Below are 14936 nucleotides of genomic sequence, written 5' to 3' on the forward strand. Positions count from 1 at the left end.
ACGCTAGAACATTCGATGGCAAGAGTATAAATGCCGAGGCATATCGCCGCTTGTGAGTAGTTGATCGACGGCCGACGCTTCGTTCGCCGCTATTAGTCCAAGACTGCTACTGTTATCGGATTTTCCGTTTAGCGGGTACAGGTTCGCCCAAATAAACAGTTGAATCGCAACATAAAGTCTCCTGTCTTCGGCCACAACACGACCCCGTGACAATATTTAATACCGGGAACATTAACTGAATGTACTAACCTGCCTTCCCTCATTTATACTCAAATTGAGTAACGTAAACTTCAGGAGCATATTCATAGATATCTCATGTCCAAACAGTTCGAACGCAGTGCACGTTAGTGTGTGCATTTGTGAGTGAGTGTTGAGTATATATGCTGCCTCTTTCCCTATATATTACCCCATTTGCTAAATAAATAAATAAATAAATAAATGTAACGCTTACGAAGACCAACTACCTACGCTTCGGAACACAGATAACGGCTGTCTGCCTGTGTACATAGTTTTCTCTTTTTCCATGTCTTTCACGCTGCTTTACTTTTACGCCGCTTCTATTATAGAACTACGTATGCTAATACAGGGGCGGATGCATGATCTTTCCTTATGGTGGACGAGATGGCCGGTTGGGTCAGCTTATATGAAGCCCAATAAATACCCGATACATAAAGCTGAGAATGGGGCGCCAACATCAATACTCAGCTTGTACGCTAAAAAATTAGTTGGGGGAGAGGGAGTACATTCTCACCCGATCGTCTTCTCTATAGATCCGCCGATGGCCCAAATTTTATTCTAGGCATGAAATAAAAGGTAAGGCCCTACCGCGGTGGTCTAGTGGCTAAGTTACTAGGCTGCTGACCCGCAGGTCACGGGTTCAAATCCCGGCTGCGGCGGCTGCATTTCCGATGGAGGCGGAAATGTTGTAGGCCCATGTGCTCAGATTTGGGTGCACGTTAAAGAACCCCTGGTGGTCGAAATTTCCGGAGCCCTCCACTACGGCGTCTCTCATAATCATATGGTGGTTTTGGGACGTTAAACCCCACATATCATTCAATCAATCATCGAAATAAAAGGTAACCCATCGTGCATGTCGTCATTATACGAAAACGTACTGTCAAAATGGCGGCTTTTATAGCTCCAAAGTTATTTTCCTCGCGCCTGTAACAACCTGGTAAGGCGAGAAAATTGCCGCAAACAGTTCTCGAAATCTATAGCCATACTAGTTCACGTGGGACTGAATTTCCAGGTATGGCTTCAAATATTTCGCTGAGCCTAACATGTGGAAATTTGTGTATCTTTGCAGGTGGCCCAAGGCCGGGTTGGCGCTAACACTGAGCATGGTCCTGGCGTGCACCGTGTACATTGCCCTGCAGACTCTATACAGCGACCTCTATCCCGTTACAATATACTTCGCGGAAGACGTCATGTAGGTTCCTGCGTTTCGACCCTGTTCAAATGTGTTCGCATGCAGTGAAAGATTCTCACACGCGTTCCGTACTGTCTCTGTGCCATAGACGTACGTATATTCAGTGCAAACACTACATCACTTCTTTGAGGAAACAGTAGTGAAAATTTCCCTACGTTAAGTCTTTCCATTGCATATAGTACAAGAAATTTCATAATGAGTACTCTATCAATAAAGTGTTGCGTATATATTTAGTTGTCTTTATTTCCCTGCTAGTTCAACCTGCACTCCTAACGTGCGCCGTGTACATAGCCCTGCTGACTAAGAACAATAGAGTCATTATACCATCAGTGATGCGAAACGCATTTCGATATGGAGCACGAATACAGTATACTGTATTCGTGCTTCATATCGTATACTGCATTTGTGCTCAGTCATGACCTTGTAAGCAATAACAAGCTGTCTGTTCCCGCAAGGTTGCTAAAGTTTGTGATTTTCGACATGTTGCTCTGAGCACGGCCGCGCTGTTTGGAACGCGATACTTTCATGGCCTGTTCTATCGCCGCATTCGCTCTCCGCCGCCGCGGACGAGAGCGCGCTCGACCCGTCTCCGCTTATACTTGGCGTGTACTTATCAACACAGCATTCCAGCGGAGCTAGCCATTTATTTAGTAGTTAAATCGAATAATCGATAAATCGAATAGACGGTTTTACTGCGTTTCACTGCTTTGTATACGCACTGCCCCGCCGCGGTGGTCTAGTGGCTAAGGTACTCGGCTGCTGACCCGCAGGTCGCGGGATCAAATTCCGGCTGCGGCGGCTGCAGTTTCGATGGAGTCGAAAATGCTGTAGGCCCGTGTGCTCAGATTTGGGTGCACGTTAAAGAACCCCAGGTGTTCGAAATTTCCGCAGCCCTCCATTACGGCGTCTCTCATAATCATATGGTGGTTTTGAGACGTTAAACTTAACGTATCAAATCATGCTTTGTATACGCACGAAGGACCGTACGAAACATAACTTGTGTATTTGTGTAAAAGTAGACAACGGACAGTGGCTGTATTGCATTGTTTTCGCAGTCTTCTCTGCTTATAGTATATAAGTTCAAGTACTTTCGATCAGGTGCAACATAGCGCAATTATATTGTGTTGGTCAAATCAGCTATTTTTTTTTGCGAAGTTGGCGAGCAAGGTCTTCTGAAAAAACGTAGAATAAACTTTGCAATGCGTAGTTAGTGCCTTGCACAGCTACTGTACTTTACAAATTGGTTTGGCACGTATGCATAAGTGACCAAATAATAAAGGCAGAATACTTGCCACGGGCCAGGCTAGAAATTCTGTTTCGGGTAGCCACTTCATAGCACACTCGGCAAGTTTCTAGACTATTAACACCTGTAATCAGTGCAGGTGTACGCAGAAGACTCGAAGGTCAAGGGTTTCCCCCCATTAACAGTTAACAGAAGTTATCCGCGCTATATAATACATATCTCTCATTTTCGAGGGCTTTCGATCAAGATCGGCCCAACTGTATACTGAAAATGAAAGTCATTTTAAGTTAACGTTAACGTATCGGTGAAAGAAAGTGCACTAATTATATCTAAGTGTTACTCGCTCTATTTGTAGCAACCGAACTATAATCATCAAACGATAACAATCAAATATCAGAAGTCATGATAAATTAAAAGCCTTCGAAGCTAAGACCAATTAAACACCAACATATTTTATAAAGTATCAAAACTCAAAACAATACCTTCAACCACGCTGTCTATGCTGGTGGGCTCCGGATGAACTAGGTTCATAACAGTTTTCTATTATGCAACCTAATTTCGGTACTGCAAAATTTTTGCCCTCTGCCTCCGTCGAAATGTGGCCGCCGCATCTGGTAATCGAGCTCTTCTCTCCTGAAAGTTTAAATAGCCGCAGGCGGTGTATATATATATATATATATATATATATATATATATATATATATATATATATATATATATATATATATATATATATATATATATATATATATATATATATATATATATATATATATATATATATATATATCTATATATATATATATATATATATATATATATATATATATATATATATATATATATATATATATATATATATATATATATATATATATATGGGGGGGGGGGGTCTCGTGCTTTTGCCCATTTGCTTCCCATATAACGCCCTGTCTGTTTCGCTCCTCTCGGTTTTTCCTGGGTGTAGTGTACGAACTTCACTCACGCAGGGGCATGTTTCGTCCTACACCTTTCCAATGGGATGTCAAGGCCACGACAATTTCCTTTTTCACCTTAAGTTCCCGGTCGCTGTATGTTACACTTCACTGTTGCTCAATCCTGTACGCGTATACCTATTGGTGCAGCACAATGTTTCGCCACAGGTCGCCCCAGTGAGCGGCAACAACGTCTAAACCACAGTTCTCGTCCGGTCATGCAGGAAGTCTCGACGCACGCACACGGAAGTGTTCAAGCGGCCCTTCTCGCACGCGGGCGCCTTCTCGCTGGGCCTGCTGCTGGCCTACCTGCTGCGCTCCTCCGGGCGTCTCGGCCGGGAAGCCAAGGGATCCCCGTGGTGGAACGGCGGGGCGTGGCGCGCCGCCGGCTGGGCTGCGGCCTCGGGCTGCGGCTTCGCCGTCCTCCTGGGGGTCGAGCAGTGGCACAAGGGCCTGCTGCCTGGACCCGCGGTTGCGGCCCTCTACGCGTCTCTGCACAAGACAGCCTGGGGACTGCTCGTCGCCTGGGTCGCCTACGTCGTGTGCACCGACCGAAAGGGTAGGCCACGACATGCACACGGCTTCCTCTGCCCGTTCATGTTGAGTGTATTAAAACGAGTGCATTATGTCTGCAGTACGAATAAACTATAAATTATTTGAAAATACTGAAAAACTATCTGACGCTACCACTTGAGTCGGGAAGAGACGGTGTCAACCCAGGAGTCCGTTTCCCTGTGGGCACCCGCTGACAATGCAGGGACTTTTGAAATAAATATACTAATGCAGATATATCACCTGATTGTTTTGAAACCAACCAATCTTAATCTTCAACATGCATTTTTTTTCATATGCTTTAACATCTGACCAACGTTGCCCTTTGTGAAGTCTACTATTTATCATTCATGACCGCAATGCGCACTCACGAGTAGCAACAATCCAGGGCTTTACTGCAGTGCTTATCAATCAGCAAAAATAAATATTGATTGCTTTTCATTTACGCCGTGCTTGAGGTTATATGATAGTTAAGTTGCGACACCGAGCACCGTTGCGTAAAAATATTCCCTTCGCCAACTACAAAATTAGACAATAGCGGCCACTGAATTACGGCAAGCTGTGTTCACCTTTCACTTGTAAGCAATGCAACAAAGCAAACCACTGTAAGTGGATGCTTGCTTTTTAAAAAAGACTGAAGCAAGGTCGGTTGATTTCATTGAGCTACAGAAAGAATTAACAACGACATTCACATGCACAATGTTCTCCTGATAAAACTTCGACCTATTCATTGAAGGAGTGTTCGATGTTGACTAGCTTCACCACTCAGCTAAGAATTGAACAACCGCAAACAGCAAAGTAACAAAATAAGTTGGTTGCTAATTAACAAGCACTTGCAGTCACTCCCCGCTTTCGCAGCACACACACACTTGTATTTGTCCTTATGAAAAATGCCCTTAGAAATGAGAAATTAAAAAGAAAAGTCGCAGTTTAGTCACACGGGCGAAGCACTGAGTGCGATAGCAAAAAAAAAAAATTCCCCGCCAATAACAGAAAGCTGAGCTAGCTGGTAATTCATGATTGATAGGTTTTTGTGAGTCGTTAAGTATTTAGTTTAGCGTGTGAATACAACGAAGTCGAATGTTATACGAATTATAAATCACCAGGCAGTACACTCACAGCGAAAGCTGGAAGAGCGGCCTTTCTGAGCCTTTTTTTAAACACTCTTTGGGGTAACTGCTATAAGCACCTATGCTGGGTACCAACTACGCCATAAATCACCATATCTTTTCTGTACTAGAGAGTCACTTGTTCTTGTTTACCTTCCCTTGTGGCTCATACCCACTGTGGGGTATTACTCAATAATTGAGTGGTCTTATGAAATCTTATTCAAAATGGACCCCCGCCCACACAGATCCTCCGTTCGCGGGCAACGCGCCTGCCCATGTCGCGGCTCCTTGCACGCATACAGATCTGTGGCGCCTGCCGGTAGCCCCGATGTCTCGCACACATCGAGAACAGTGCAGGAGTAGACGGGGCGGGGGGGGGGGGATCGCATGACAACCTTCAGATACATCACCCAACAGTCCAGACTGACCAGATGCAAATATACACCACCACACGAAAAACTAAACAAGAAACAGCAGGTTGCCTGGAGACAATTACAGACTCACACGTGCACGAACCAAGTGATTCTATGCCTCTGTTATCCAGACATTTATATATCCGACGACTGTAAAGCGTGTGCATCAAGAGCGACGCTGCTGCACATGTTGTGGGAGTGCACCGGTAGCATGCACCAGTTCCCGATGAACCGGGTAGACATGGCAGTCTTGAACCGCGAGGTGCGTTGGGAGGCGGCTATGTTCAGCCGTGACCTCGACGATCAACTGTGGGCCGTGCGGCACGCCCACGAAGCCGCCCGCGCCCAAGTATTCGAGGCCGTCACCTAGGCTGGGGTGCTTGTAGCCCCACTCCGATAAATACCACCGGACATTCTCAATAAAGTTTTTACTCACTCACTCAATTTTACAGTAAAGTAAGATATAAAATGAAAATGTTACAAATTTGAGAACGATATTTTGATGTTCACTCAAATGCACCTACTATAAAGCTTTTTATTAGTAATAGATAATAAACTAGATCAAAAGTGGAATTCCGAAAAGATAAGAAAAGTTAGACGTGTGTCGACACCGGAGGATAATGGTATAGATTAGTTTGTTAGTCGTGTGGTTTCATTCAGAAAACTTCGCATTGTCACGCAAACTCTCGTACTGGAAAACCCAGAAATAGAGGCTCCAAAAGACAGAATCACGGGCATATATAAAATTTATACCAATAGCACGTAAAGGACTTTCAAACTTGGATCTACGAGTTATACTATGACAACCTTCGTCATTCTTCGGGGAAGCGTGGTACCCGCAACAAACTTGCAAGGACTTTTGTGCATTTTTGATGCTGTGGCTGACGACGATGAATAATTACGCCTGAAGCTTTTGTAATGAGTGAGGATTCGACGATCGACTCGTTACGCGATTGGCATTGTGTGACGCCTGGTTGGTCCTTTGCTATTTTAAAACGCTTCATTACAAATATTGACGCGATTCCTTTCCCGACATGAACCCTGCCTAAATTCAGTTTGAAACGGAGTTTCGAGCATCTGCGTAGCACAGTGGTAGGGTTCTGGGTTGACAGGCAAGGAACCCGGGTTTGAATTCCATTGAGTCCTTATTCATATCCCGGCTGTGGCGGCTGCATTTCCGATGGAGGCGGAAATGTTGTAGGCCCGTGTACTCAGATTTGGGTGCACGTTAAAGAACCCCAGGTGGTCGAAATTTCCGGAGCCCTCCACTACGGCGTCTCTCATAATCATCTAGTGGTTTTGGGACGTTAAACCCCACAAATCAATCAATCAATCAATCATTGAGTCCTTATAGCGTAACTTATTTACTTAGTTTTCTTTTAATTTCTTGCGATAGCGTTTACGGACACCGACGGCGGACAACTATGATGCCAAAAATGACCCTTGTTGTGATCTCGTAACGGCTTTCGCTGTAATAATGTTAGCAGCTAACTCCGTTAGGGTCTGATCTGAGATTACTCTACAAACCTCTGGCGTAAGGGAATGCAGCCGCGCCAGTGAGCGAAGCAGTTTCGGTGCATTCATTGCTTCAACCTAAAGTAAATGGTGAGAGAACATCAAGTACGTGTCGTCTGCTTATCCCCACATGCACGGTGCGCTCGGCCGCGGGGGTGACCACAGCTTGTGTACCAAGGAGCTCGTTTCCTCCCGGTGCCACGACTCCCGCTCTCCTATTCTTCCGCGCGAATAAGGATGGGTGTGCGGTACGTTTTGTATCTGCTTGAGGAGCAATCGACGGCAGCTCTCGCATGCCGTGCGATCTTATCGCATGAGCCCTACTGGCCTTTCGTGCAACGAGTTGGTTGCCACGTTTCATTTTTGCTTGAACCGCGTTCGTCGGCAGCGCCCGCGCGCTTTCACAAACACATAGGGCGCGTGGAGCGACGTTGTTCTGCACTTCATATGAAACGAGACGGCAACAACCCAGCCAGATTTCCCATATAACTGGCAGTAAAATCACCGTGGACCAAGCCACTGCCAAGGTCTTGAGGCTGTTTCCTACAGTGTTTTTTTTATATAAAAAGTTGAATAGACCACTTCGATTCCCGCCCCGCCGCGGTGGTCTAGTGGCTAAGGTACTCGGCTGCTGACCTGCAGGTCGCGGGCTCGAATCCCGGCTGCGGTGGCTGCATTTCCGATGGAGGCGGAAATGCTGTCCGCCCGTGTGCTCAGATTTTGGTGCACGTTAAAGAACCCCAGGTGGTCGAAATTTGCGGAGCCCAGCACTACGGCGTCTCTCATAATCATATCGTGGTTTGGGGACGTTAAACCCCAGATATCAATCAACCTCGATTCGAGCCCATCTGAACGGGGCCGAGAATAGTGTTATTATTTCAGGAATTCCCAGTATATAACTGCATCGCAATTATAAAGTTGGGGGACCCTTAATATTCACCTTTATTACCTGAACGCGATAGCGATATCCTAGCTGTCCTTAGTGCGTCCTTCTATGTGCATATATTTTTTTATTCTACGTTATTACTCGAGAAGTTTGAATTGCCGATTGCTACAATGTTACTGATAAAGTTGAAAGTGGCTTGTGTGAATGAAGAGACCGCATATGGCTGCATTCTCTGTAATGGGTAACCTGCTTTAAACCACGAGCAATAATGCACGTGAAATGTTTTCTACCTTGCTATATGCGCCCTCTACGTGGTCTTAAGTTAATACGTGCAGTGACGTGCGTGCATTCTGTACTGGGTGGCCTGCTTTAAACAACGAAGTCGTTATGAAAAATCGCACGTTCTGACGCTCGATGGCAATGTGTACTTGTACCACGCAACATCACTGCTATATTACATGTTATATTGATAAGCCTGTATACAGGAAGTGTGTGTTTGTGAAGCATGAACGTTTTGTTTCACTGCATTTCCAAGCCGCTAAAGAAAGTTTTTTTCACTCAAATTCTAAGCAGACACGTGACGGTGTGGTAAAATAGCTGCTTGACACGCCAAATGGCCTGAGTTTGATCCTAATTCAAAAAGGAATTTTTTATTATTTATAATTTTATTTGCATCTTTCTCAATTTCGGTCACAGATAAGATTATCTTTCGCCCACAACTAACAACGCCAACGCCAAAATTTCAGCAAAAAGAGCTCTTTAACGCTGCCCCGTTAAAATATCAAATGTACCCGTAATTAGATATGCACACGCGATGCCAAAAGTGCTGTCTTATACCGCAATAGCTACTGACCAAGACAGGACGAAAGCGTGCACGCATTCCGTACACTTAAAACGTTTCTCCTGCTTTCTGCTATTCTATCAGGGGAGCACACACATATTTAACTATCTTACACGTAAGCCGAATTTGTCTGCCTTCACTGGCTATCTTGCAATCTGCTCAAAGGCATACAAATAGTCGCTTTATAGAATGCACGAGCGCCAAGTGTGCCCCCTTTCCCGAGTCGATCAAATGGAGACAAGGTGAGCCAGTTACCACAAATTGTTGCATAGTCATTTAATTGAAGTAAAAAAAAGATTGCAACAATCTACACAAAATTTTAATGTCAGGGAATAAGCGAACACTTTTAAAGCTACTGTTCAATTTATTAAAGAAATAATGGGCCAAATAATGGCGTTAAATGGTGTTACTTCCTTGGTCAATTCCTTAGCGCATCTGCAGCTGTATCCTGGGTCACTATACATATAAGCATATTCGTCGTTTGCTTGTTAGCTAAAGTAGTGGAAGTGAGTAACAGGATGTCGTTCACCTCTTCCACTTCCGGTGCTGCAACCAACCGAGGATGAAGGAAGTGGCAGCTGAGGAGGCAAAGCTCGTGGCCTTCCATAGCAGTCCCCCGCTGCATGACCCAAATCTGCACGGCAGCGCATGCTTCTCAAAATGCCATTATATTTGGGATTAAACAAGAAACGCGGCCACAACGTGGTGACGCGTGAGCCTGCACTTCGCACAGGCACCTTCGCATGAGCGATGAATGACCAACTATTGCCGATCACCAAGAATATGCGCGATATATCCATAAAAAATCTGTAATGAAACCATACCTACGACAAAGTTAAGTGGAACGTGACTGAAAGCTTCCCCTGGTTGTGCCACATATCTCCCTCTGCAAGCAAGCGTATATATACAATGTGCTGCAACTATCATGAGAGCCGCATCGGGTCACGCAGGCATTCCCGCTCGGTTTCTGTCGTGGGGTCCGTTCGTGGCACTGAGCCGGCTGTCATTCAGCGCCTACCTGCTGCACATCCTGGTGTTGTTCGTGCGTTTTGGAAGCATCCGGGAACGCCTGTACAGCAGCCACTTCATACAGGTTAGTATATCGCTACTTCTCGTGACCGCTTGCGCTTTGGGCAGCTGCGCCCCACCCCCAGTTCACATTAAATGCTACCATCCTCTTTTTTTCTCTACCTGTGTTCAACGCCAAAAAGTGTTTTCAGAAACCCAATACCTCCATAAAGCACAGACTTCAGGCTTGTCGTGCGTGCGCGCCATCGGCCAGTCATAACGCAGACAGGAGCCCTGCGGGCACATCTGGTTCGGCTGAAAAATGAAAACATGATGCGATAGCTTTGCAGCATTCGCGAGCTTCGCAATAGCTCATGGATTACTGCACATCAATTCATAAGAAACATATATTTTAAAAGTAGTAAACTTGACTTGCGTGTCACCGACGCTTGACTTAGACATATTATCGGCCCAAAGTGCAAGAAGGCTCAAGACAAAATGATGAAAACTCAAGTATTGAAAAAGCATGTTTGCAATACCCAAGCATGATAATACTATTTAACCAATGCCCAGCGAGAGCCATGGACTACTTTATTTTGAAATGGAAGCAAGGTCACGGTAAAGTACAGTAGTCACGGAACCAAGCTGTGGTGTCTAGACAAGGTGCACACAAGTACAGTGGCATCCACTCTCAGAGTAAACACTGCGCATCATGGCCGTGTAAAATCTTTAGTAACTTTGTGACCGTGCTCCGCGCAGCAGGTGCACCCGGCGTGGCCCCGCATAGAAAAATGACGATGCATGCGCAGAGGTACCAGATACTCCGAGTCGTTTGCTACAGTGTTGAAGCGTGCTGCTCATGCTTGGCTCTTGTGCAGCAAGAGCGGCGCCCTCGTGTGCATCTGCGCCACTGCAATTACATGCGCGACCACGCTGGATGCAATGGCACTCCGAGGAGCGTGCTTCGCTGAGCCGTGTTCACCTATACGAGTGGACGGCGCTGTATTCATTCTCGTCATTGGTTGAAGCTGGAGAAGGGAATATATATATATATATATATATATATATATATATATATATATATATATATATATATATATATATATATATATATATATATATAATATACGTGTTATTTGTAACAGTAAACTAAGACACAATACAATACACCTTGATTAACTTCACGTACCTATGAGATAAGTTTTCTACAGCCATGCCGTACTTTGTATCCTATTCTTGGCCCTTTCCTTGGCACTGGCGACGTCGGAGGAGGATGGAGAGATAACTCCACGCCCACCCCCCCCCCCCCCAAAAAAAAAAAAAATCTTGATTTAGATGCAAACGCATGCACGATACATGCAGTAGGATGACCTCTCATCTCCCCCCTTCCCCCCCCCCCCCCGAAAAGAATATTTCAGCCCACGCTACTGGTCCCCGTGCTAGATAAATGAATACTGCTGTACTGGTCAGTACTAGAATGTGGGTTCCGGAGCATACGTAGCATCCATCCGCTAGGCCACATTCACGGGCTCAATAATGGGAGATTCAGCGTTAGCAAACATCTGCGCACCACTGATGAAATCTCAGCGGCCACAAAAAATGTGGGTAATTTGCAGCCGCACCACTAGATTGCTCAATATATACAGTAGGGTGTGTGAGCGAGGAGTCCATGCAGCTTCAGTACGGCCACACATGAAGAGTTTCGGGGATGCCTTTTTCAAGTCACGTTGGCCTTTAAACTGGATTCCGAGATATGAAAACATTCAGGGAATCTTTACCAATACTCTCTGTATGATAGATCTCCCATCGCTAATCACGCATGCATCATTACTTCAGATGTAATCAGAAACAATTAGCATCCCCAAGGGATAGCTTTCTCTTGGGACTTTACCTACAGTATTGTAGGTAAAAATATGAAACTTATGCAAATGTCAGAAACAATGACTCAGACACTGAAAGCATTGTCAAACTATGAAGAACAGCTCGGTGTAATAATGTTTACAGAAGCTCCACCACTGTAGGTTTCCCTTCATTACTCCAGAATGTTGTCCATGAGTATATAGCTCACTCAGCGTCACCCATCTTTTATTGTGATAGCAATAATATGGACATTCTCATCTCGATTTTGCCGCTGGCGTCGACGTCGCCGACACTCACCGTGTATGTATACGTATCTATATATATGAAAACACAAGAAAGATAATCTAGAAAAAGACTGCGCCACGCGGAATAGAACATGGGACTTCTGAATTGTGATTGCGAGGCGTTAGCCACTGAGCCACGAAGGAGCACTTCCTTCAATGTTCAAGCGGCAAGCTATTTATATCTGCCACTTACCACTGGTGACGGGCATCTCGGCGGGAACCATTGCGTTTTCAGCATTACCGAAAAGATGGCGCAATGAGCACGCGTCGCCACATCAGCACGGCGTGGCGGCGCACTTTCACATCTCCCACGCGTACGTTGTCTTGCGAAGAGGGGGCAGGGTGGACGCTTGCGCGTGCGCTTATCTCACGGTGGGGACAATCATACGTCTTGCATGGCCTTGGGCTTTCATTGGAACGATTCTGTTGTAGTTACCGGGCGCACAATGGTCACTGCAATCGTTTCACAGTCTCCGTTTGCCAAAAGGGCGTAATTGTCAGACACAGCGAAGTAACAATTTAGACGCTCATTCGCGTTCATCTGTACCTGTGTGTTCGTCTCGTGCGTCACTTGCGCGTGAGAAACGTTGGGCACGTTTCAATCTGTTTGGCATTTTTGCATGTGATCCTTCAATTTGTTGCTATCGCGTTCATTGCTTCGCCCTTGCGTCAAAGCTGTGAATTATTTTTCGCGATATTTGCAGTTATATCTGCTACAAATTCTGCCCCTTTAAATACTAAATGATCCCATTACTACGGTTTGTCCCGCGTGATTAAGCCAGAGGTCGGCAAGGTGCGAGTTATGCGGCCCCCGACACGAGGCCAGAGTTCACCCCCCTCCTATTCCTCACCTCTCTTTAGGACTTTTCTGAAGGGCTGCATGGAACCTACGATTATAAATTGCAACTTGTGACATGCGTCCTGAAAAAAAAAAGACGATTTCTATTCCGGCTTAGTACATTGTAAGGTCATCGAAGATTTTTGTGTTTGCCTGGCGAGCATCTCTACTAGGCGCGGCCATAATTTTTTACACCAGCATTTTGTAAAGTTACGCGATATCAGATCCAAAAGAGTTAGCTGTCTCCCTTACTTTGTATAGCAGTACATTTTCCTGCTATCACATTAATTTCTTCACCTTTGAGGTAAAACTTTTTTTATAAAGCATGATGGCAGAGTACAGAAAAGAAAAAAGGACGGCAGGAACAAAAGTAGGGGTGGTGTCAGGTCTCCGGAACAACCTTGCAAAGACAGGTGCACACATGGGTGCACAGGACTGCTCATGGGCGGCTGTAAATGCGAAGCCATGAATAATACAGCAACAAATTGTAATATATGAAGTGCGGCAACCAACTTTAGTGGATGCGATCTGACGTAACTCTAGAAAACTCTGGTGTGAGAGAATATGGCTGCTTTAGTGAGCGCGACGCTTTTCGCACAGTCTCTTCGCGAGAGCGCAGCGCGTCGAAGTTCAGAGGGCGGCTCGCAGAGAGAGAGAGAGAACTTTATTTGCGCATAACGCGGAGCATTTCAAATGGTCAGGCTCCTATTCCAGGGCTCCGCTGGCCCTAGCCATCATCTCTACCCGTTGGACCAGCCAGCGCTGATCAACAATGGCCGAGCTGGACAGCAGCGCCTCCCATTGTTCCTCTGTGTTGTTCATGTTGTGGTGTTCTTCATTGTGATGCGTACACTCCCACGTGATGTGAAACAGAGTTGGTGTGGCCCCACACCACGGACATATATCTTTGTATGCTGTGGGGTAGAATACATGCAGCCTGTGTAAGTTCGCGTATGTGTTTGTTTGGATTCTGCGTAATGCCACCGATTCCATTGCTGTAAGTTTCTTATGCCGTGCTGGATACACTTTTCTATTGTCCTTGTAATACTGAAGAATTGCACCAAAGTTAGGGTCTAGGGGCGTTGGATCCTCTATTGCAGTGTGCAAGGAAGCTCGGTAATCTGTGAAGACTCGAGCCGCCTCATCCGCAAACTGGCTCCCGGTGACGCCCTCGTGCCCTGGCGCCCAGATAATGGTTTGGGTGTATTCAATTGGGAAGTCCTTGTGAGCTTTGGTTAGAATTTGGAAGGCCTTCATACATATTCTACCTTTTTCGTAATTTCTACATGCAGCCTTCGAGTCTGTGATTATTGTCATTGGGGCTTTTCGCTCCCTGCCCTCCTTGATTGCCAGCGCGATCGCTATCTCCTCCGCTTCTGTGATAGAGGCTTGGGCTATGGAGGCACAACTTGTGACGTTTCCTTTTCGGTCTGTGACCACGGCCACCATGTTCTTTGCATTTGCCTGATATGGTGCAGCGTCAGTAAATCTCGCCATATTCAGATATTTCGTCTGTTTATCTATGTAAACGGCTCTTGCTTTACGTCTTCCAGCATGTAAAACTGGGTCCATGTTCTTCGGTAGGGGGCATATTTTGTACCAGGCTCTGACTGAGCACGACAATTCCTTAGCTCTTCCATGTGCCTGTACTTGTTCGCCGAGGCCGATCCTCTGAAGAAGTTTTCTGCCGGTTGTCGTCTGTAGCAGGCGGTTAATCTGGGTGGTTACTTGTAGTAGTAGTAGTAGTAGTAGTATTTTTATTTACAGTAAGCCGGATACAGAGCTCACTGCAGGGGCAAAGGGCTAAAGGCGAACAGCCTGACAAAGGCCCTTGTCCCTCCGCAGTCCGTGACAGTGCAAAGCTTAAACAATATATACATTCAATACATTGGTTTCAAGCAACCTGAAATTGTAAACACAAAATTCAAACATAAATAGCATAAGAAGTTTACATAATACATTTTAAGAATTAGAGGTCACTCTC

General features: G+C 45.5%; 1 protein-coding gene across 2 annotated transcripts in view; it reads left to right on the forward strand.

The window, feature by feature from the left end:
* Positions 1–14936, forward strand: part of LOC119162204 (nose resistant to fluoxetine protein 6) — a 103089-nt gene that overhangs the window by 63267 nt on the left and 24886 nt on the right. For both annotated transcript variants that reach the window (XM_075879186.1, XM_075879187.1), the window contains exons 11-13: positions 1307–1429; positions 3871–4205; positions 9913–10055. In XM_075879186.1, coding sequence (XP_075735301.1) covers positions 1307–1429; positions 3871–4205; positions 9913–10055 — 601 coding nt within the window. The remainder of the gene's footprint in view (positions 1–1306; positions 1430–3870; positions 4206–9912; positions 10056–14936) is intronic.

The sequence above is a fragment of the Rhipicephalus microplus genome, chromosome X (genome assembly GCF_043290135.1).
Source record: "Rhipicephalus microplus isolate Deutch F79 chromosome X, USDA_Rmic, whole genome shotgun sequence".
Classification (NCBI taxonomy): Eukaryota; Metazoa; Arthropoda; class Arachnida; order Ixodida; family Ixodidae; genus Rhipicephalus; species Rhipicephalus microplus.